General features: G+C 46.2%; 2 protein-coding genes across 3 annotated transcripts; one reads left to right on the forward strand and one right to left on the reverse strand.

Moving 5' to 3' along the window:
• Positions 1-2,182: 2,182 nt before the first annotated feature.
• Positions 2,183-7,866, reverse strand: zfta (zinc finger translocation associated). The gene is made up of 5 exons (XM_061236662.1): positions 7,404-7,866; positions 5,729-6,262; positions 4,578-4,910; positions 3,526-3,987; positions 2,183-3,384 (listed from the first exon to the last, which is right to left on the reverse strand). The coding sequence occupies exons 1-5, from the start codon at positions 7,537-7,539 to the stop codon at positions 2,816-2,818; spliced, it is 2,034 nt and encodes a 677-aa protein (XP_061092646.1). The 5' UTR covers positions 7,540-7,866; the 3' UTR covers positions 2,183-2,815.
• A 1,484-nt stretch (positions 7,867-9,350) lies between these two features.
• Positions 9,351-23,409, forward strand: si:dkey-28a3.2 (uncharacterized). 2 transcript variants are annotated; one of them, XM_061236844.1, is made up of 8 exons: positions 9,351-9,469; positions 13,253-16,521; positions 16,791-17,624; positions 19,493-19,551; positions 19,866-19,921; positions 20,211-20,543; positions 21,518-21,638; positions 22,128-23,409. In XM_061236844.1, exons 2-7 carry the CDS (start codon positions 13,483-13,485, stop codon positions 21,628-21,630), a joined length of 4,434 nt encoding a protein of 1,477 aa, XP_061092828.1. In that variant the 5' UTR covers positions 9,351-9,469; positions 13,253-13,482; the 3' UTR covers positions 21,631-21,638; positions 22,128-23,409. The 2 variants fall into 2 exon arrangements, with proteins under 2 accessions (XP_061092828.1, XP_061092826.1); XM_061236842.1 differs by having other exon boundaries at positions 22,131-23,409.
• The last annotated feature ends 922 nt before the right edge of the window (positions 23,410-24,331 follow it).

The following is a 24,331-nucleotide window of genomic DNA, read 5'->3' on the forward strand; positions in this document are numbered from 1 at the left end:
GTACAGAGCGTAGGGCCGTCAACTGTATATTTTGAAACCCGAATTTACTATAAACACAAGCAGAAGGTGAGTCAATATTTCAGTGAGTCTTTTTCAAAGATAGGAAGGGATTCGCAATTAGCAATGTTTTAACACAAAAAATCTTACCTGCTGTACCTTCAGGTACAAACGCGGCTCTTTTTAGTGACTCTCCAAGGTCAGGAATGAAGATCACTGCTCTAGCAGGTCGTTATTTACTAACTGCTTTTGGACCAAAAACATACTGTATCTACTTGGTGCAACCAATGTCATATTTGTCGCCAAGATTTATGCTTTTAACTGAGATGTTGAGTGTAGAACTTCAACTTCTGACTTCTGTTCAGTCAGAGCACTACAAACTGAGCCTGAAGCTAACATTCTTCAAATTCCAGATGTATAGAACTGCTTATTTTTCATTGACATGGAGAGGTGGAAAGTCTGGGGGTTAAAAAGTGAAAGTCTTGCCATCATGTGTCTCATCTACCCATGAACTCATCCAGCTGATTTCACTGATTAGTTCTACCTCCTGGCTGAAGAAATGTAGTAATTATCAAATCCAGGAACAAAATACTGATTTTACTTTCTGAACCTATATTTTCCACCTCTGTTGACATGTTTGCAATATACCCCGCAGAACATTCTAACAGCATTAGGCTGCGCCATTTTACACAGCTGACTTAAAAAAAAAAAATCAGTGCCAGAAATATGTTGTTCATAGGGCACTAAATACATTAAGTTGTTAAGTTTGATACAAAAATACTTTTTCAAAGTATGAAAAAAGATGTAAAAGATGCATCTGCTTGGAGCCCATTCACTTTGGAATCTTTGAACCTTCTAATTCAGAACTCTCAAGAGTGCAGATAGAACGTTCTAATTCAGAACTCTCAGTACTGAAATCAAGTACCATACTGCACCACCCATTGGCCTTCCCATGCTTCAACATTGAATATTCATTGCAATATTACATTTATGCATAGTACAGTAGAACCCAAACTAGGTGTAAAAATTGTTTTAAATTTTCTTGACATTTTTAGAGCACTAAAAAATGCTGTGTCTGTACGATGACGAGAAAAAAATCCCAATCCCATTTTAAATAAGTTAGACATTGACTGCCCTACATTTAGCCAGGGTGGGCAATGAGGGCCGTATCTGTTTCTGGTTTCCATGCCAACTTCTGGCCTTAATTACTTAATCAGCCCAAACACTTACACCATCTGACATCTGACATTTCTTGATACGCACATCAATGTGATCTAATCTACGAGTAAACCAGTGGTGGTGGGTAGAGCCCATTAGCTTATTCAGCCAGGCTAACTGGAAGAAACAAAAACCTGCATACACATCTGCACCCTCCAGGACCAGAATTGATCCACCCCTGTGCATTTAGTGAGGTCTGCACTTCTCACTGGGCTTCGTGAATAACGCAAGGCATTGTTGATATTTGTTCGATTCATCCAGTGGCTTGACAGACTTGACAAAAATTAAGTAACTGAGACAGCATTCTGGCAGTTAAGATAAAGTAGGCCAACCACACTAGTACGTAAACCACTGATTTTGTCTATGGTCAAGGCGCACTGTTAACTGAAAATGCTGATGTCCATAAATCTTCAATGTTATAAGGTCACAATAGCAGCAAAGTGTGTTGAATGTACTATTATTTCATGCCAGAAGATATTTAAATTCTCCCATAAAACAGCACCCCAGGATCATATTGAAACGAAGAGATGTTTTTCCTATTCGCTCTCCATGGAGATGTTTTTCATTAATTGGAGGAAGGAAAGTATTCAGGAACCATGTACACAGCTGGGGGTTCCCAGAATTATCTTCATGGGGTGGCCAGGAGGGTCACAGACCCCTGAAAGGGGGGGGGGGGGGGCACCATCATTAACAGTTATTATCAATGATAATACATACTTACATACATATAATATAGCTGTCAGGTGCTGTTGCTAACTTGTATGAACCAATCAAACGACTACAGTCACCTTCTGGTTCTCTTGGTTGGCTGAATTGCACCAGGCAAGATCAGTTGAGCACAGAATTGAAAAATATTTTCTATTTGACCCATATAGCCTTACTTTCCCACTGCTTGGTTATGACTAGATTTGTTCAGAAGTGGCACAAAAATCATTAAGGCACCTCTACCACTAAGTATGTATAAAAGTGCTTACAATTTCATTTTATTATGGGAAGAAATCAGTCAGAGCAGCATAGATCAGATTAAATCAACAGCACTCACAGGCTACTGCTGTGTGATGGCAGCTTTTCTTTAACATAGAAGAAGTCATATAAAAATGATTATTATTGAGCACACTCTTCAAGTGGCATTTACGTCTGTGTTTTTCTACTCTGCAGTGCATCATGGGAAGGTTGGTCTCCATGGGGACAGGGGAGTGAGGCAGAGAGTGGGGGGAGGGGAGGGGGGTGGGTGGATCTCAGAACATTTCCCTCCAGGGAAACAAGTGTACAAATAAAGGACAACATATTTTTGGTGCATCAGCCTGCATCTTCTCCTTGTGTCTGCGTGGGCTTCCTCCAGGTACTCATAGGTAAAGGGTGTGTGAGTAAATGCTGTGTGTGCTCTGCGATGGATTGGCAACCTGTCTAGGGTGTATTCCTGCCTCTCACCTCAGCGGATGCTGGGATGGGCCCCAGTCCACCAGCAACCTCGACCAGGAATAAGTGAACTAGATAATGGATGGGTGGGTGGATATCTTTGTGGTATGTCTGCAATGAGCTTCTTTCTCCTCCCCATGAATCCAGTCAAACACAGACGACTGACAGTCGCAACCCCACGTCAAGGCACATCCAAGCCCTCCCCTTCCCATGGTATGTTTTTGGAGCTGGAAGGCAGGGGGTGCTGGGGGGAGAGACAGAACCCAGCGGCGTGGCCCAGGTGGCCCGCGGCATTCCCGACAATATTCCCGGCGCTCCCGTGGTTCCGGGGGGAGAAGCAGCCGTCGGAGTGGACGAAGCGGAGCGCGGTCTGGTTGTAGCTGAGCGTGGCCTGCTGCCTCTCGGCGGGGCCGTAGCCCAGCGAGTCGGGGTGCACCTGCAGGATGTGGCGCTTGATGGTGCTCACTTTGAGGGTGGCCAGCGCCGCCCCGCACACCATGCAGATGAGGCCATGCCGCCGGCAGTCATAGTCCATCAGGTACTCCAGCCGCCAGCGCACCTGGTAGTTCCGCCGCTGGTCCTTGCCCGGGTAGTGGCTCTGCCTTATCGCCGTTACCATTAACGTCGACCTCGCCCCATCTCTGGGCCCGCCCCCCTCATCCGTCCCGCTGCTGCGTCGATCTGCCGTTTTGGGAGGGGACGAGGCTGTGCCCCTCTCTGCCAGGCTGGTGGGTACATTTGGGGCGGTTTCTGCCAAGAACAGAGAGGAGGAGGGAGAGGGCGAAAGGGGCGAGAGGGTGAGAAGGTGGTCAGAAAACATTTTCCTTTGTTTTTATGTCATGGGCTGTTTGTTGTTTTTTTGTCAAAAAAATTATGTTTGTCTGGTTTTACCTTCTTGCGTTTGCAAGTCTTCGCCTCCAGAATGCAGCAGCAGAGGCAGCAGTGGTGGTGGAGGTGACTGCAGCGGAGGTGTGAACTCTTGGTCCCAGGCGTCCACCAGGGCCTGGCGCTCGGTCCGGCCGAGGTTGGCCGCCTCCGGGTGGCGCTCCTGCATGTGCCGGCGGAAGCTGCTGACCCTGCCGACGGGAAGGGGCTCGGAGCACACCATGCAGCTCAGCCCCCGCCCCCCTGGCCCGCGGCCCACCAGGTACTCCAGGCGCCAGCGCTGAGGGAGGGGGGCACGGGGGCTCCTGGGGCCACGGCTCGGCGCTCCCGTTCCCTGCCCGGGCTCCGCGCTCCTGGCGGGTTCCACGTTCCCCGATTCCGCAGCGAGTAAGCCATCCCCCTGGGGTCCCCCATCCCCGGAGCAGGGCTCAGATTTGACAGGAATGCTGCCTCTCAGGGGATCGTATTCTGATGGGAAGCACAACGTGCGTTTGGAGAGGAGGGGGGTGCAGAATGAGGAAAAGGTGAGACTCCTTAGTCAAACAGAATTTTGAGCATCTGTTCCTATGGCAACATCAGCTCAAGCAAATCCCTCAGCCCACAATAAAATCTTCCTTATAATGCCTTATAAATGCCTTGTAATGTAATGTAATACACATTCGCACTCACTCAATCACTCAGTCACTCAGTCACTCACACATTCACTCACACTCTCACTCACTAACTCACTCACTCACTCACTCACTCTCTCACTCACTCACATTCACTCACACTCTCACTCACTAACTCACTCACTCATTCACTCACTCACTCACTCACCAACTCACTCACTCACTCACTCACTCATTCACTCATTCACTCACTCACATTCACACACTCACTCACTAACTCACTCAGTCATTAACTCAGTCACTCACCCTCACACACACAAACACATACACAGCACTAATATGTGCCTTCAGCCCAAGACTCTACTACCCTGCCTATCCTCCCTCTTCCCGTCTACCTCACCTCCTCCTCCACCAGTTCCTCCTTCTCCTCCTCCTCTCCCTCCTCACCTTGCCTCTTGGCCCAGGTCTGCAGGATGCAGTGCTTCTCCTCGGCGCTGTACACCAGGGAGTTGGGGTGGACGTCCAGCACGTGGCGCTTGATGTGGTCCAGGTGCAGCGAGGGCAGCTGGCAGCCACAGACCATGCAGAGCAGACGGCCGCGCCCGGCCTCGTACTCCATCAGGAACTCCTGGCGGAACCAGGCGTGCAGCGAGTCGTTCAGGTAGCGCTCCAGCGTGTTCGCCGAGGGGTCCGGAGAGGCCCCCCCTGCCCCCGCCCCCTCCTCTGCGCTGCCCGCCGACGAGGGCTGCCGTTTCGGGGTGCCGGGACTCGCAGGTTTACCTGTGAGAGAGGTGGCGAGGGACGGATAGGAATCAGCAGATCAAGCCTACCTCTGCAATAAGAGACACACAAGAGCGCGTGTAGAGATGCCTAGCAGTGCGTGTAGAAACGCATAAGAGTGCGTGCAGAGATGCCTAACAGTGCGTGTAGAAACGCATAAGAGTGCATGTAGAGATGCCTAGCAGTGCGTGTAGAAACGCATAAGAGTGCGTGTAGAGATGACTAACAGTGCGTGTACAGACGCATAAGAGTGTGTGTAGAGATGCCTAACAGTACGTGTACAGACGCATAAGAGTGCGTGTAGAGGCAAGCTGTGGACGTAACGCTCAATTGTATGGGATGACAATGAGACCTTAACAAGCTGGAATCAAAGCTTATATTGTAGTACAAGCAAAAGATTAGCAAAAGACAACATGAAATTATCCTAATGCCTAAAACATGAGTGCTTTTGTATGAGCGGGTAGGTCTGTGTGTGTGTGTGTGTGAGTGTGTGTGTGCAGGTATGCGTGTGTGTGTGCATGTGTGGAGGTGTGTTTGTATGTCTGTCTGTGTGCATATGTGTTGATATGTTCAGATATGTGTGTGTGCATGTGTGCAAATGCGTTGTAGGTATGTGCAGGTAAGTGAGTGTGTACGTGTGTGTGTGTGTGTAGATATGTGAGTGTGTGTGTTTGTGTGTGTGTTTGGAGGGGGGCAGCGGGTCAAAAGTCCCCCCCCCCCCCCACCCAGTCTCAAGACCTTTCCCTCAGGTTTTTACCCCACACCAATTTAAAAAGCCCCGCCTCCCACATAAAACCCGAAAGGCGGGGGGCACCCACCAGCGGAGCGCCGGGCGCAGCTCAGCACGCCCTCCGGCCCCGCGCCCTCCTCCGTGCAGTAGGGCCTCTGCCCGCCCTCCAGGCTCAGGTGGCTCTCCCAGCCCGAGCGGATCACCTCCTTGTCGGCCAGGCTCCAGAGCAGCGAGTCGGGGTGCTTCTGGCGGATGTGGCGCTTGATGGTGCTGAGCTTGAGCGTGGCCAGCGAGCTGCCGCACACCATGCAGATCATGCCGTGCCGCCGCGGGTCGAAGTCCATCAGGTACTCGCTGCGCCAGTACTCGTGGTAGTACCGGCGGTGGTCCCGGCCCGGGATGCGGCTCAGGCCCGGCCGGGAGGCCCGCTCCGAGCGCGGCTGGGACAGCTTGCGCTGGGGCGTCGCCGCCGCCGCCGCCGGGGGCTTGGGCGCCGGAGACAGCAGGAAGGGGAAGTCGGGGCCCTCGCTGACGCTCCAGTAGCTGGTGCCCTGGGAGCAGAGGGGCGTGGCCGCGTCCTCGCCGTCGTCCGTACCGTGACCGTTGATCGGGCCGTCTTCCCCTTGGGTCACAGGACACAGTTCAGGACGGATTTTAAAGACCTAATCAAGAGCCAGCACAAACATGTAGGCCGTGTAGGCGATTGCCGGGGCCCCCGGCAGAGTTAAGGGGCCCCTGTGCGGTTTTGTATGGGGCGGCCTGTAGCGTAGTGGTTAAGGTACATGACTGGGAGCCGCAAGGTCGGTGGTTCAATCCGCACAGCCGTTGGGCCCTTGAGCAAGGCCCTTATCCCAGCATTGCTCCAGGGGAGGATTGTTTCCTGCTTAATCTAATCAACTGTAAGTCGCTTTGGATAAAAGCGTCAGCCAAATGACATGTAATGTAATATATTACTCAGTATTTTAGAGCCAAAGATCACGTCCAAGGGCCACAAAGACTCACAAAGGCCGGCTCTGGTCCAAGTATAGTCCGCCTAAATTGTTTCAGCAAAGTTCTACCTAGATGGTACATTAAAGATAATCATTCTCCGTTAAATTTAGAGACTCTGCACAGCACATTTACGTCACATACCCTGGCTAACACTCCACATATGCTTGGCTTGCAGCTTTGTGCATAGTGCAACAATGACAAAACTTATTTTGTCAACCAATTAAATCAATTAATTTCTATTGTGTTTGAGACACTTACCAAAGTGTTTAAAAGATTTGTAAGATTTTTTAATATTCACATTCCTTTTTAATACTCATTAGATTCCACTTACAGGCTATTGGAGGGCATTCACTAAATAGCAGTATTGAATATGTCACAATATTAATCTATGGTGTGTTGTGCTTAAAATACGCACCTCACAGAGTCTGTCCATCACCATCATAGTATCCCTGTTCTATCCACTGTGCCTCATACTGTTATAACATAGGCTATCTGTCCGAATAGTAACGTGACCGAAATGTTCCACTTCCGCAAAATACGTCCCCGTTACCATTCGTTAGTTAGTAGTACACCTCTTAACCGCTGGGTGGCCACAGTGTATAACAGCTGGCAGCGAGCAGCATGCAATTTTGTCTTTGTTTTAGGGAAGACAATGTGCCATGCTGCCTGATAGTATTGTCTGTCACTCGCATAAACACAGGGGGTGAAGAGTAACAGGCGTGCGCGAGGCTACGGAAAACCAGCGGTTTAAAAAAAAGAAAGCAGCCCTTTACCTGCCGAATGGAGTCCGGAGTCGCTGTGCCTTTGGGCTTCCTCCTCTTCTGCGCTTATTATTAATGAGAGAGAATCTATCTGTTCTAGGCATGGATGCGCCCCGGATTCGCATTCCATCGGCTCGTCTTCTTCCATTATTCTACAGCGCGTCAGGTTTTGACAGTGGCTTTAGCTGCGAACGCTACGTGCGCAAGGGAACGAGGCATTAAAGACCATTCGGCTAAGCCCTCACAAATGTATCGGGAAAGGCGCACGCACCCACAACTGAGTGCCGTGTTGTCTCCATTCTGTTACCCCCCTCCAGTTGAACGGCCAGCGTAGGAGCCAAGTTAACTTTTTTTTTTACATATCGACACTATATTATTTTACTTTGTCTGCCGTGTACGACGCTACAAGTGCAAGTACGTGTAGTTAATAGTTTGTTGGTACGGCCTCCTGGACGGATTTTAGACTCTGCTTGTCTTCAGGGTGGGGAGCCTAGCTTGGGGCCCCTGGGGCTCCTTAAGGGGCTCCTGGGTAAATTTAAAGAGACAGTAGCGACCCTCACTCAGCTATTCGAAGGATCTGCTGTGTGCACCCCTGGAGCGAGAATAATGAAAACTAGCTAACCTTCGTGCTGTTACTGTTATATATATATTGACATTTATGGAGAATGCATTTTGAAGTCATAAGCAAATCATGATTAATATCCCCGCGTGTAAAATCACGGATATTGGCCCTTGGAAGACCAACAGGTTGATTACACTGCGTCCTCTTCTTTATATAGGAATCAAGTCCAGCAGTATATAAGCTTGTTACAGTCAAGTTACATAACTCTTCTTTACAATGATACTGATTTATTCTTATTTTGGTTGGAAGTATATTAGACAGGACTAAACGACTATAGGGTAGGGTATAGGCTATTTGAGATCGTAACCTATATTACTGTGTAGTCCTGCGCGTTTAGACGTGTGGACCTCATTGACTCGATAGCCACGAAAGCCGGGAGTGGAAAGCATGTTGCTTTGGAAAATACCAATACAATTAGTTGAATCACACAGTGTGTTTCACCCCCACCGGTTCTAATGCTTCGAATGAGTGGTGCAATATGTCTGCATAGGCTACATGTTTTAATCGCATATACTGTCCAATTGCACAGAGCAATGATGTGAGCTGACAAATAACGCGAATAAACATGTGTAGTCAGGCTGTCATTGGTAATGAAGACGGTAGAATAAAACAACACGGAGGTTAATTATCGATGTCTGTACCAACGATTCTCAATCAATGTCTTCGCTGTTTCATTTAGTTTAGTTAATACAGATTTTCTCATCGGAAACTGGCTACTTTGTAAACATCCTCATTGCTGCGTCAATAGCTATGTATTTTCTTTCATACTCAATATCTGTAATATTGTCCCTTTGCATTTAATTTTGCATAGCTATTTGGTATTTTGTGTCGGAAGTTCGCCGTTTGTAGATATTACATATAGATATTAAACCAATTAAGGAAATTTAGTTGGTGCCTATTGTAGACCTTCTCAGAATTAATACATACAGTAATACATTTAATTATTAATAACAGGATGGTTACGATGATTTGAAATTACTGAAATATTTGAAACAGCTGTTGCTCTAAATGTACCATCGATGTATTTATTTATTTTCATAGAACTGTCATTCAGTGGTTCAACTGTCTGGGAAGACTTAATATATTAGCTAATAAATTCGGTTAGCGAATAAATTAACTGGTGTTTCGGTACCAACCATTGTTCGCTGTTCAGGTTTAAACTGTCGGGCAGTTCAATAGAAATTTGCACCAAATATCTTGCGGTCAAGACCAAATTAACCAAAATCGAACTAAAAAGTCCAAGGTTGAAGCACTGCTGCTTTAAGAAGCCCGTGTCTGTCCACGCGTTACGCAGTAAATACACACGCAGCCAGGTCTCACATCCTGGTACTTTTCCCCGTTGTCAAGGCAGCGGCAGAAAGAAAGGCTGGCTCGCGGAAAGTAGCTGCAGTGTCCTGACTGTACATATGTCCAAACGTTTACAAACTGTCCCGGAAAGTTAGATGTAACTACACAGGTAATTCACATGCATGTTTTTAAAACGCTTCAGACAATATTTAATTTTACTTGCCGCTTGCTCTTGTCTGTGCGTACGGGTCGATAAGAATAAGCAATACACGCAGACAGGCGTCAGAGCGTGTGGACAGGGTAGGCAGAGGAGCTTGTCCATTGTAGCACGACAGAGACAACGCCAATCGAGGCTTGAATACCACTGAAATACCCCCTTCTGGGTGATTTTTCTACTCGTTTTACTGCTTTATTTGCCTAATGATGCGAGCGATATGCGTTGTTGGATACAACACGATGTTTAAATGGCACAAAATAAAGATTTATAAAATGGCTTACGACAATCGTGATAGACTGAGGGACAGGGCTTTAAAGAGACAGTAGCTAATTTTCCGCTTCCTTGTTCTTTGCACACGTAACATACTGAGGCTGTATTTGTAACGCGTGCTCTTGTGTTTGAAAGAAACTATAGCATATTGCTTTGCGTTGGTTAGAAAAGTGTGAATATATGGGGTTTTTCTTTCTTTTACTGCTGAATTCCCTTCCATCTGATCTGATATACAAATGCATGTAAAAACAACTGTAGACTGTTTACATGAAACACCAACTCCATGCAATTGTTTATTTAAAAAGTACCTTCTCCTGCTGCAGTGCATTTCACATTTCCATGTATAACCGTTGCCTCTGTATCAGTAGTCCAAACCATTTGGTTGAATAAAATGGTAAAAAACATGAAACAGTTGCGTATTATATTACTAGTAGCAACCCTGTCTTCGCGATATTTTGTGAACTTTGCCCTTTTCTCCTAAACAAGTGAAATTGAAATTGGAAAGCCTCCCATCCGTTTGTTTTTTAATCTGAACAATTTCATAATGGTGTGCAGGTCTTAAACTACAAGATGCTTCACTGCTGGCAGTTTGCACATTGCCCATTTACAGTTACCTGTCTTTATTGACACACCAAACCTAGCATGTTTTTTTGGGGGGTAAAAGCCTTTATTTGTCTCCATGTCCAGATACTGTTTTATAGTAAGAAGGGAAATAAATCAAGTTAAAAAATCGTAGACAGCACTACACCAAGCATTCCAGTGCTAAACACAATGTTTGTTTTGTTCTAGTGACTGCAAAGTTCTATTTTTTTTCACTATAGATTTTATCTGGATAAAGATTTCTGATCCTGATGTTTCTGGTTATTTGTCTGCATGACATATTGAAAAGACAATATTGAGGCATATCTTGATTTTTAATTTCAATTCATTTAAATGAATTTGGTTTTTACAAAACAACACATTGTTCCAAATGAAATGAACAGTTGCATTGTAGTTCTGTTGCCTTCTCTTACTGTAAGATGCACAGGAGTTGTACCCCGGAGATTTACACTCGTACATCGTAATATGACGTAATCGATTGTGTTCCCTTTGACACTGTGATGTCACTGTGATGTCACCGTTTGATTCAGTCAGTTCAAGTGCATCCCCCGCCCCTGATTAAATAGTGCAATAGTCACTGGCTCACAAGCGGCTTTTGTGACTATTGCACTCTTTAATCTGCACATTTGTATGTATGGATGGCTGCTTATCTCTCTCAAAGCGACTGTGAGCCTGAGGACATCTGTGCCATTGTCTGTAGAAATTAAAGTAACGGGAACACAAGCAATCCTGGTCAACTTAAGCCGAGTTGTGTCCTGCTGTTGATTCCTTATCTTTGTCAGCCATTGACATGCATATGAACAACCTGCACCTCTAGGCACAAGCCTGCACTTAATGTGTGCATTTACCAACCAGGCAGCCCTTTTTGTGGGCTGTGTTAAAGAGGCAGTTTACTGAAATTGAAGTTATGTTTCCACTTACACTTGGAATGGTATCTATCCATCTAGTTTTGCTGAAACAATGAAAGTTTTCTGGATGTTTGCTGTAGCTCAACCTGATAAAACGGACCTCACGGCTCCATCTTTGTGTCGCCTCAAAGTGAAAAACTTTAACCTACATTTGAAAAATTTAACAGCGGCATCTCTTTCCAAATATAATCCCGCAGTTACAACCATCCTTAATTTGTGCAAGGTTTCATGGAGATCTACTGTACTTTTTGAGAATTGTATGTGTGCGTAAGGCGGCACGGATGGTGCAGTGGGTAGCACTGCAGCCTCACAGCAAGGAGGTCCTGGGTTCGAATCCCCGTCGGCCGGGGCCTCTCTGTGTGGAGTTTGCATGTTCTCCTCGTGTCTGCGTGGGTTTCCTCCAGGTACTCTGGTTTCCTCCCACAGTCCAAAGACATGCACGTTAGGCTGATTGGAGAGTCTAAATTGCCCGTAGGTATGAGTGTGTGAGTGAATGGGGTGTGTGCCCTGCGATAGACTGGCGACCTGTCCAGGGTGTATTCCTGCCTTTCGCCCAATGTATGCTGGGATAGGCTCCAGCCCCCCTGCGACCCTTATCAGGATAAGCGGGTTCAGATAATGGATGGATGGATGGATGGATGTGTGCGTAAGTGCAAACATACCTTAATTTCATTTTAGGGTAAACTGCCCCTCTAACATAACAAAAGCTTTGGTCTTTCTGACCAGGCATTTTTGGTGCACATATCAAAAGCTGGCTGACAAGTGTTGGATTAGTTTAGGATATTCTTGGAAATATATTTGGCTCTTTGTGGTGACCAACGGAATCTCTTTGGAGAGATGTTTTATGATGCTGTGACTTCAGTTGTGCCAGGCTCTTTTCTTTTTGGGTCATGGTTTGACCTTGCTGTGCTTACTGTGAGATTGGGGCAATGGGGGAGGGTGATTTTTATTGAGCATGCATTTCTATAATAACAAGGTTTTGGTTCATTTTGTTCTTGCCGAATTTCCAAACCAATTGCATTTATAAAACGGTTATTTTCTTTTCGACAGGCAATTTCATGCCCTGACTCAACAAACTAGCTATATTACACAACAGCAGAGAAAGATATATATATATATATATGTGTGTGTGTGTGTTTGTGTGGCACTTTCACCAACAGGAACAAGGATTAAAGTTCAAAGTCTAAAAGGAGAAAATAAGATAAACAATTTAGCTAAGACATTCACTGATTTTGGTCTGTTTGTATGTTCTATAAAGGCTTCCCACCTTGCTTGGACGAATAGTAGCTATTAGGAATTATTCACATTATGGAAGATACTGGCCTTCCTTTTTTTGCTTTCTTCCTTTACGCACCCCAGTTTGAAATACTGCATAATTCTACACAGCAACACTCATCACAGCCTCCATTGTCAATTGCGGAGAGCCGCAGACAAGCATGTGCTCTCCTCTGAAGCATGTGATATCAGCTACCGCTTCTTATCACACCACAATGAGCTAGTCAGATCTCCTCAGACATTGAGTTTGAACAAGGCCTTCATGTGAGACTGACCTCCAACTAAAACCCTCCCCTCCTAGGGGGGCGCTCTAGCCAATTATGCTTTGCTCGGTCCGATTCTGTTGTATTGAATCAGGTGGGAAAGTTAAGATGGAAAACAATGTTTTCCCATGCTAATATGTGGCTTCATCCTCAAATTTAATATTTCATGTTTACATATACTGTATAAGTTATATAGCCTATAGGTATCTGAACAAAGGAATTTAGTATAAATGTAGGCTAGTCTCTACGTATAAATCAGTCATTTTGGGCTTCAGGACAGGACTACAAGTCTAATAAAACAAAATTAAAATGAAAATCCTTCTAGAAAGGAGAACGTATTGTAATGTCCCTTCTTTTTAAATTTTGGAATATTTAGGTCAAATCAGTCAATAAGTTAATATTGTTCCTTCTGTTTCTAGGCCTTTCTATTTCTTACCAGCTTCAGAAAGCTTAAAGATAAGTGACAATGCACAACAAGAGTACAGTGTGAGAACAGAAGAAGAAAAATGGCCCCGGATGTCATTGTACAAATTCACCCCAGGATGGCCATAATTTGTTGCCTAGAAACTCATCAGACAAGACATAAGGAGAAAAGGATGGGAGAAGAGTCGATTCTCGACAATTGCTGAAGTCCAGGAGGATTACCCAAATGGACAGAATGCAGAACTCAAGCAGCTCGCGCTACCGCCCTGCCTCAGAGTTTGACGAAGCCACACTTGCCCGTAAGAGGGAATACTGGAGGATTAAGAAGCGGGAGCAGAGGGCCAAGCTATCAGTGCTCAAGAAAGAAAGGCTAAAAGAAGTGAACACTGCGGTCTGCAAGTCGAGACCTTCTGCTGGACAATTGCCAGGAACTAAGAATGGGCATATGGCTGTGGCCCTCGGGGTGCCTGGCCCCACTTTGCTAAAAAGTGATGGGACTTACGAGGCGGGTCTATATCATAATCCCTCCCACAATTTTGAGAACATTTCTAACCAAGGTGAAACGGAGGGGAATGCTGGCCCCACTGTTGGTCAGATTTGTGCTTCCCAAGAAGGACAGCCAATCTCGGCAAGCCAAAAGGACAGGTGGTTTCAGAAGATAAAACTCAACAATGTCTTGCCCCAGTTTCCCACAGCATCTTCAGACTCCAGGAACAGCCTAAGTAATGCTGGCCGGAAGGCAGTTGGTTGCTCGTCCATAGGTGCTGTAAGTGGAAATTTTTCTCCCACTAAATTGAACGGGGCACGAGCAGACAGCTTCTCACAAGTGCCTGCTATTAAAATAAAAGTGCAGCAAACTGGTTTGGCACACTGTGAAGATCAGAATGAGAAGCCAGTGCTCAATGGCAGTTCCTCCACAATATCGCCTCAACATAATCTTGCACCCCAGACAGGAATTTACCTTCAGGATTATCCTTCAGGAATTAGGGTACCTGTACAGAGCCCAGGACCAGGAAATAATGCAACTATGTCAGATGTTCCCAGTTTTACCCAAATTGATATGCTCGAAAGCACGATAAAAAAAGAGGTGGTTGATTTGTTACCAGAAATAGGCAGTCCAACAACACTTAACTCCAACAACCAAACAGTTTTTCCCAAAGGTGAAGAACTGAACGAGAAGGAAGTTGTGGATAGTGTTGCTGCTGCAGTTGAACCTGTAGCAGCTCAGCAGGCTTCAAAAGCTACCGCCTGCCATCAGAGGCTTCAGGATGGTGCTGAACGCTGGGGTCCAGTCAGATCCAGAATGCAGAGACAGAAGTTTCTAGAAAGTCAAAGGATAATCAGTCAGAGGAATGTTAGGAGGGCCTTCTCACCAGCTGTGGCCTTAAGCACCAAAAATGCCCAGAGAAACAGTATGGAGGAGACCGATGAGGACAGGATGGCTAGAAAGCGGGAGTATTGGCGCATCAAGAAACGTGAGCAGCGAGCGAAGCTCTCTGGTGAGGTGAAGGCAAAGATGAAAGAGAGGGATTCCTTGTTGCGTAGAGTAAAAAGATATCAGTGCATTCTTGATGAGATGCGCAGGGCAAGGATGGCAGCCCCCAAGTCACAGCAAAGTGTAAATATACCTCCTAGTGACAGTGAGACCATTGGGGGTTTTATAAAAGAGGATGGCACCATGACGAGCAACATTCCACAAGCTTCAGCAAACTATAGGTTATCAGAGCAGGAAACACTCGCTGAAAGTCACACATTTTCCAAAAACCTGCTCCCAGTCTCTAATTACTGTAGTGGCAACTCAGTCTTGAGAAAGCCAGTGGAGATTACTGCTCCACCTCCCTTGAAGTGTGCTACACAAATGAAAGGCACCAGCTATCCTAATGCTATGACATCCCTAAACCCTCCACGCTTAGTTTCAAATAGAGCCAGACCTGCATCTAACACCATTCCAAAAAACCTCCAGAATACTCATACGACTATGCCCCAAACAAGCAACTTTCTCAGGCGACCACATAACCTCCAAAACACTTATCCAGGACTCACTTTACTCAAGCATAGGCAAGTTGTAGGAAAACAGCCAGCCACTCCTCTTGCGCCCGGCGGACTTGCACTCAAGAGAGTTCCCACAGGTTCAAGTTGTCCAACAACGGTACCCAAATGGCACTTGGTGCCAGAACTAAGTGAAGAAGAGAGGATGGCCAAGAAGCGAGAGTACTGGAGGATAAAGAAGCGGGAGCAGAGAGCCAAGCGCTCTGCCCGAGCAAGGCAAACTTTATTTCAGTCTAAGTACAGCTCAGTGATACAGAGGCAACAAAGTCAAAGGATTCTCTCGGCTCGCCGCACAGCAAGTCTCAACTCCCTTCGGAGCATTTCCACTAACCGACCCTCGAGCAGCACTCTACCGTCAAAGCCTGTCATACCGACATCTATCCCGGATAAACAAGCAAACATAAAACAAGAGGAGGAACCTGGTCCCACAGAAGATGTGTGTGGTGGTCAGGATCCACCAGACATCAAACCCTGCCTTTCACCTCCCCCAGAGCAGCCGGTGGAGCAGGATCCATCTACAGGTATGGACAGCCAGGCTACCACGCTTCTGGCTGTGGCTTCCATGAAGAAGCTGTTGGAGGAATCACTGAGCTCTGTAGCTGACAGCAATGTTCTGCCATCCTGTAAACGTGAGCAGGTTAGTTCTGAAGAAGACGTGGCCCAGGTGGAGGTTAAGCCAAGCCTTCCATCCCTCTCACAAGCAGCGGAGGGGTCTGAAATCCCGCAAGAGAAGCATCACAGTGCCCTGGGCTCTACCCCTCAATCCGCTGTGCTCCATGCCGGTGAAGAACAGTCTCGATCCTGTCTGAAGCCATCTCAAGTACCTTCCACGAGCCAGGCCCCATCCTGCCAGTCACTGGCCTCCAGTCAGGCAGGGTCCCCCTCCTCAAATGTAAAACATTCCCATACACCCCTGAGCAGTCCGTCATCCACTCATGCCCCCATTTGCAGGCAAGCAACCTCTTCCGACCAGCCCTTCCAACTCCGTAGAGTCCAGAGACTGCGCGAAAAGAGAATTGGCCAGCATTGCTGCTCCCCGGTGCCTCCCAGAAAAGCGGTAAATTCCCCCTCTCAACCAGACGAGGATGTCCTTCGGAAAAAGAGAGAATACTGGAAGATTGCGAAGAGAGAGCAGCGGGCAAAGAAAGCAACACAGGAGAGGGAGATGAGGAAGCTGGTGCTGCAGGGGAAACAACCGATACAAAGACTCTCTCAGGTAATGCAGCTCTTCTGGAACTTATTTGAGTACAATATAATTCAATATGGTGAAATACAAAAATGGAGCATATTGTGTCTGAATTTTATTTTGACTGTTAATATTAGTCATTTATTTCCCAACCTTTATGGTGTGGCGTCTCAAATGTAGATAATAGTCAAGTTTCAGCTCCAAGTTCAACTGATGTTTTCCCTATCATGAAGACATTGTTGTGATTGAACCAGTCAGCTAAATAACATGTAATGTAATGTAAATTCTTTTTTTTTAAGGGTGCACCAATCTGCACGGTCAAAATCCACAAACCAGAGCTGAGGAACGTGGGCCACAACAGTCCTCCAACACTCCACACAACAAATTCTCCTCCCCTTGCACTGTCCTCTGCTACTGGGAGCCTTACAAGCCTGGAGGCTGTCACCACCCTCCCTATACGTAAGGTTTTTACCCCTGTGAAATCCATCCCCCTCCGTTGCCCCAATGCCTTTAAGAACAAATCCCCAGCAAAAGATCCTCCCGGCAAGTCATCCAGTCTGCCAGTGGCCGACAGCCACGCATCTCTCATTTGCAGTACCCTGCCATACCCAGCAGGTGGCAACAGCAGAGGTATAGTCCAGTCCGGTGGTGCAGGGAGTGCAGGCCAACTGCTGTTGGTGGGAAGTCAGCAGAACCGAGCCTCCAATCCCGATGCGCCCCAGGTCAAACGGTGGCAGATGCAGGTGCAGGGGAGTACAGACGCTCCTTCCAGTCAGTCAAGTTTGACAAAAAAGCTACCCCCCACCTCAGCACTCCAGGTTGGAGGGACACTGGCACAGGGTGGTGCGGGGATGCTCACGGGACGGCCGCAAACCTACACTCCCCCGTCCTGTAATGTCCTGCTCCGTGTCGGACAGGAGGATGCCCGGAAACCCCCTGACCCGTCCAAACCGAAAACAGTGGAGGAGCTGGATGAAGACCTCCGAAAGAAAAGGGAGTACTGGAGAGTGAAGAAGAAGGAGCAAAGGGCCAGGAAGGCGGCACGGGAGAGGGAGCTGAAGAGGCAGGGGACAACCGGGAGCTCTCGAGCCATCCTCCCCGTCAAGGAGCTTCCCGAAAGCCTGGACACGCAGGTACAGTTTGTGATGGGAGATTGTTGTGGGACCACCCTGCAGCACTCACTTCATATGCATTAACTGAGTTTATTATGCTTTCATGGTGATTTTTATGGCTTGTTATGGATGTTATGTGTAGGTTTTAGGATTTAGGTTTTTGTGCTTGATTAGCATAGGTTAATTGCAGTAGTTAAATTGCCTATTGCTCATGTAACTCCGGTGAACACACTTACTGTATGTTATCTTATGTTCTAAGTCACTCCAAATCAGACTGTCTTCTAAATGACTAATGGAAGAATTGCCTCTTGTGAGCCCAAGAGTGGGTGGAGCAATCAGTGACACAATTTGAACCAATCATATGTTTCTCACTGTCTCACTGAAGTCAGATTTGTGATACAGTTAATGTGGGCTCAGTTTCCATATCATTAGGTGCGTTAGGGATGACTTGATGGTCAAGCGTGTTTTTGGTTTAAAAAAAAATAAAGTAATAATGCTTCCCAGCCCTGACGAAACGTACAGTGGCAGCCATTAATTGAGATGTAATGTAGGAACAAAGGTCAGGCAATCAGAAGCAGCAGGCTGCCTCCCAGCTGAATCAGTGCACAGTAGGTGTCTCTCATTACGGTCGAATAACAAGCAGTGCTCCGCCCTGTATACGAGGCCTGTTTTCGCATGCTTAATGGGATGTGGATTACTGGGTGAATGAGGCTAATGGCGTTGAGGGAGGCTGGCATTTGGAATGGGGATGTTGAGTTTACAGATGCCCTTGAGAATCTAGACAAGGCTGTTGGTGTTTTAAGAACATGGAGTCTGTCTCGGTTCACAGTTCGCCCATAGTCTAGAGGATCCCAGAGTTGCTATACTGCTGGTAGAAATGTATACATTTCAATATTTGTAGGTGACATAAAATGTGCTAAATGAGTTGTATTGTTGTCTTTTTATGTATTTTTAAGTCTTGTTATTGTGTAAATCACAAAAGATGCATTTAGTGTCACCAAAATACATGATACGAGAGCTCTTCATGCTCAATATAGATTGTAGTCTTGTAGCAAAGGACAAATAAAAACACTTCAGTGTTAAAAATGTTGAATTATTTTTTATTCAATATCATAAAAACTTTCTGTCTGGAGTTTGTTTGTAATAATACAAAAATACACATTCCAAGATTTGCATCTCTGAGCTAGGCGTTGATTTGAGAAAAAAAATAAAAATAAATCACCATTCTCTAAAAAAATCACTTTTACTGCAGCTAAGTAAAAATATATTTACAGCAACCAGACAGGACCTTGTTAACACAGTGAATCACAGTGATTCTCCGCCTATGTGGCAGTCACCCAACACCAGTTAACAGTGCACTGCAGAGAGTGATGGATGAAATGAGGACTCCCGACTTGAAGAGCACCATTTACCACGGGGTGATTTTAAAGTCACCGAAAGCACTAAGAACAAGATGTCCGCCCCGGTAGCCATTTTCCCGTTTTGTGATGATGCAGTAGGAGGAAGTAGCTTTTCTTTACCCCCTTGTTCGATTCAGTGGAAAAGACCCCCTCCCCCCTTCAAACTAGTGAATTCTCATTCTCTTCTAAAATACTGTTTTGTTCATTTTATCAGCGTATTTGCAGTCCGTAATTGAACTTGCTACAGGTGCCTAGCCTGGAACATCCAGTTATTTACTTGATGAAAATGTGGGAATAATTATATAATCGCTGGATTGTGGGTGGGAGCAGGATTAAGAAGACGGCCTCTCTAAAATCTCTGCCGAGCAGTTTGGCTGACATCTGACTCGTATCTGACATGTTGCGTCATGCTCTGCTGTCCCGGATGTGCGGTGTTACCACATTCTTCTTCCCTCACACACTAATGACCCATCTCCCATCTCATCAAAGGGACAGGTCTCCGATCCGTCGCCAAGCAAGGCATCGGAGAACCCCCAGTTACTACCCAGGTAATGGTGTGTGTGTGTGTGTGTGTGTGTGTGTGTGTGTAGTATACCTTTATATATAGTATATCTGCATAGCAAAATATAAGTGAGGTAAATTGGCACGGCCAGTAAAGGCAGCCTGCTGCTGAAACCATGGCGATTAAAACTGCACGGGAGTAAAGAGCGTGGAACTTTTCTGTAACTTGTAACTCTCTAGCTTATCCGTTTCCCTGCCCTGTTGCCCGGACATTGGAGTTGGTTTCAGGGATGATGCACCATAAGGCGGAACTTCCACTGTGGTCCACTAACGCTGTTCATTTTGATGTTCTCTTCCACAGCACCTCCTCTGAGTACAATGACCAAGCTCAGCTAGGTCTAACTGCAGCTGGGAAAGGTATTATTGCACACACACCTGAGCACACACACACATCAGTGCATGCATGTGTACAGTATGTAATAATAGAGGTGCAGTCATTTATCACACACAAGAAAATGTCCACATACACAAGTGCAGTGATACTTGTGCACACTTAAACACGTACATGTATAATGTTCACAGACTAACAAACACAATCCCATACATGCACACGTATGTTCACTGATCTGTATTGTATGTATTTCTGACTGCCAGTCTGTAGAAGGCATGTGCCAGTTTCGGATTTCACTTCTCTCTCCTACTCCAGATGAGCTGGACCTGGGTATAGAAGCTGTTGAGGAGGACGAGGGAGGGGAGGAAGGCCACGAGGACACGCCCTGTTCGGAGGCCTCCTGGAGGACTCGGTTCCTGATGGACTTTGACCCGCTGAACCAGCTGCTGGTGTGCATGGTGTGCGGGGAGATGCAGCACTCGCACAGCGTGGCCGGGGTCAGAGGTCACATCGAGGAGGCTCACCCGGACACGCTGGCCCTGGAGGCCCGGGAGCGGCAGCGCATCCTGGAGGCCTGGGATGAGCAGGTGTTCCTGCGTGAGAGCTTCTTCAGCAACCAGCTGCAGCAGCACAGCGCCGCGCTCTCAGGTAATGTACACACACACACACGCATGCACACATTCACACACACGCACACACACACACACACACACGCACATGCACTCACACATACACACCACACACACACACACATGCACATGCATGCACACATACACATACGCACACGCACACACTCACACAAACACACCACTCACGCGCGCACACACAAACGCACACTCACACATACGTACATATGCAAACACATAAGTGCACACAGACTCAACAAAAGCATAATATACACGCATATGCACACATACACTCGCTCACATACACACACACATGCACATACACACACTTAAACACAAATTCACACACACAGGCAGGCACCCATTCGTACACAGACACCAGCACTACTACACACAGTAGATATTGAACATAGATACCATACACAAATGCATACCTACATGAACACTTCCATATACAGTGATTTCCACACTGTAAAAACAGTTGCTTTTACGTCGCCAAAACATAGTTTATGTGTTTGCTCTACAATAGACTGTACTTCTGAAGAACATTTTACTATTTTTTAAAAGCCTTGCATTCTATCCAAATTAATGTTACTTCAGCACTTTGAATATAAAACCTGTTCAACTGCAACCTATTTACATCTAATTCTCTGTCCAATAACTGTCTGTAAAATTGAATGAAAGTCTTGAGTCTTTTTGTCAGTGGTGGTTCTGTATGGGTTACCTCTACCCTTCAAGGCCTTTTGGTTTACTGTGGTTAGATATGGGCTACAATTAAATGCACAAATTCTCCAAGTGTCATGACTGCAAGTTCCGGGGCAACAGAAATATGAAAACTGTGCAATGAACTGCACAGAAGTGTATCCAGTATGACATGCATTACCAGGAACATATTCCAAGTAGAGTAGTCTGTCCTGGTTCTGTGTGCTCTTCTCCTGTAATTGAAAAAGACGAAGATGCTGGTGTTTAATGGTATTTTTGGGATGGTCCTCTCAGGGGACAGTCTGGAGGGCCCAGCTGAGGTGGAGGTCATGGTGGATCTGGAGGAATCCCCAGCTGTGACCAATCAGAGTAAAGCATCGAAGGCGAAGAGCGGCAAGAAAGCGTGAAGTCCCAGGTGAGGAGAGGCGATGTCGCCATGGCAGCTCCACGCACTGCCCGACGGCTTCCATAACTGTGGATGATTCATTATAATCATTTTACTTCTACTGCCCCAGCAGAACAAAATGTAAAAATACAGGAGGTTCAACAGAACAGATATTTGAATAATGTATTTGCAAAAGCATGAAAAAACAATAAAATAACATCATAAATTCATGATAATTATTATAACTAGAGGGCATAAAAAGAGACTCATAAAAGTAAAAGGTTAACTGACAAAGTGTTTTTATTAAAGGTTTCTTAAAGTGGTAACTTGGCATAGCTGTTCTAATATCCATGGGAAGGCAGGTGCAGTGTCTGGGAGCTTGGGATTTGAACTGGCAGATCCACTGTTTTAAAATCTGTGCGCACTTATTGTCAACAGTGATTGTTGCATAATTGTTGTAATCTTAACATTCAAACTCTGCATTTGTGTGACTAACTGAAATGTCCCATTTCTGTTCAGCAGATGTTGACATTTGAGCAGTAACATTAACAGACATGAAGGCCCTGATGCAAAGCCGACGCAAAGCACAGGTTTGGCTGCTCACATTGGATGTGGCCCATTTCTTGGTTGCTAAGAGGTGTCCTACATACTCTTTTTGAAGTTTTCCTATTTATTTTTTACAGAAGAACTTTTACTGTCACTTTCAAGTGAACATTGGGAATATGAAACCAAAATGATTTTGTTTTTAAGCTCATCAGCACTGGGATGTGGATGCAGTCTGTACAGAAGTTGTTTTTGTAAAATAAACCAAACCTGGATCTTCTCATGTTTTTTGCTCTCCAATCTCCCAGACTATGAATTTGTTATTTTCTGTGCGAATGCTTTTCTTCCAGGTAAAAGTGGCAATGCATGTGATGTGTATGCATTTTAACCAGCCTTTTGAACTTAGCAGTGCTCAGAATCTCTTTAAACGTTGATGAAGAACTCTGCCGAGAGGATATGAGATGCCTCTCTTAAATGGCAGTTTCAGTTCAGGTTCTCTGCAAGAAATGAGTAATTGTTCCAAATTTAAAACTGAGAGAGTGTGACTGGATGGCCACTGTGTTTACAGTCATCACATATTCAGCTCAATGTCGGAGCTGATTTTTCAAATGCCTTCATTCCCATTTCTTGAGCTGTGTATATCTTTATACTGTTCTTTTTAACTATACTGTACTGTGCTGTTATTTCACATCATCAGTCCATTAAATCAGCCCAGAGTGAACAGGGAACACACTGGATTCCATACCCTTTTTAAAAAAGAACCGTGCGTCTGCACCGTTGGTGACATAGCGGTTGTGTCATTGCTAGGGCTGCCACTCGGTTTTAGGTGAACGTCCATCTGACTTCATTCGTTGTGGGTTAATCTGAACCCACCGTAATCCTCTTTAACGTACGGATGTGTAAAGACACTGTGCTCCAGTTTTTTTGTACCCTGCAGTCACAGCTGCTGGTGATTAGGACTGCCGAGATCATCATTATTAGTGTTGCTCTTTCCTGCGCTGATCGTACCGCATCACGGTCCCCATTAAATACAGCCCTATCAATTAGACCAGTTGCGTGAGAAATTGAGAAATGAAGAAATAGAGAAAGAGGAGTGAAGAGTTTTCTGAAATAGGCAACACAGTCTAAGCCCTGCGATGTCCATATTCCCAACACAGCTAACAGTGTGACCAGCACCTGGGTTGTGTGTGCTGTATAGCTTCTGTGTCTTCCGCTATAATGCCTGTCACCCCCAGTACATGGGCTCATTTTACAGCTGCAGTTTGTCAGCTGCAGCTGTCTTATTTACCCAAAAGGAATCCACTTTTTTCCCCATCGGAGGGAATTTAAGGTGCTGCAAGCATGGAGACCACAGGCAGTCTCAGTCCTCTGCTCTCCCAGTCTCAGTCCTCTGCCTCCTGGTCTCAATCCTCTGCATCCAGTCCCAGTCCTCTGCGCTCCCAGTCTCAGTCCTCTGCCTCCAAGTCTCAGTCCTCTGCCTCCCAGTCTCAGTCCTCTGCCTCCCGGTCTCAGTCCTCTGCCTCCCGGTCTCAGTCCTCTGCACCCAGTCTCAGTCCTCTGCCTCCCAGTCTCAGTCCTCTGCCTCCCGGTCTCAGTCCTCTGCCTCCCAGTCTCAGTCCTCTGCATCCAGTCTCAGTCCTCTGCATCCAGTCTCAGTCCTCTGCATCCAGTCTCAGTCCTCTGCCTCCCAGTCTCAGTCCTCTGCCTCCCGGTCTCAGTCCTCTGCCTCCCAGTCTCAGTCCTCTGCATCCAGTCTCAGTCCTCTGCCTCCCGGTCTCAGTCCTCTGCCTCCCAGTCTCAGTCCTCTGCCTCCCGGTCTCAGTCCTCTGCCTCCCAGTCTCAGCTGAGATTAAATGAAAGCCACCTCCCTGTAGACCTCACCTCACAGCAACAAAGGGCTGACCAAAAACAGAAAGCCATTTTTCTCCCAATTTTACAATGAACTGTAATCCATACCATTGTATCCATGTGATAAATTAAGACATTTTCACAAAGCCCTCAGTGGCACAAGAACAGGAAAAACACATTTACACATTTAGATGTTTGAATGTCAGATAAGAGATAAGCTGAGAGGGGAGCTCTATTGGAGGGCCATTCATCCTCATTGGGGGGTTTTAAGACACAAAGGACAACCTGAACATAAAATAGTGCTGCAACAATGAATCCTCAGCAAGTTTTGC

The sequence above is a fragment of the Conger conger genome, chromosome 3 (assembly GCF_963514075.1).
Source record: "Conger conger chromosome 3, fConCon1.1, whole genome shotgun sequence".
Lineage (NCBI taxonomy): Eukaryota > Metazoa > Chordata > Actinopteri > Anguilliformes > Congridae > Conger > Conger conger.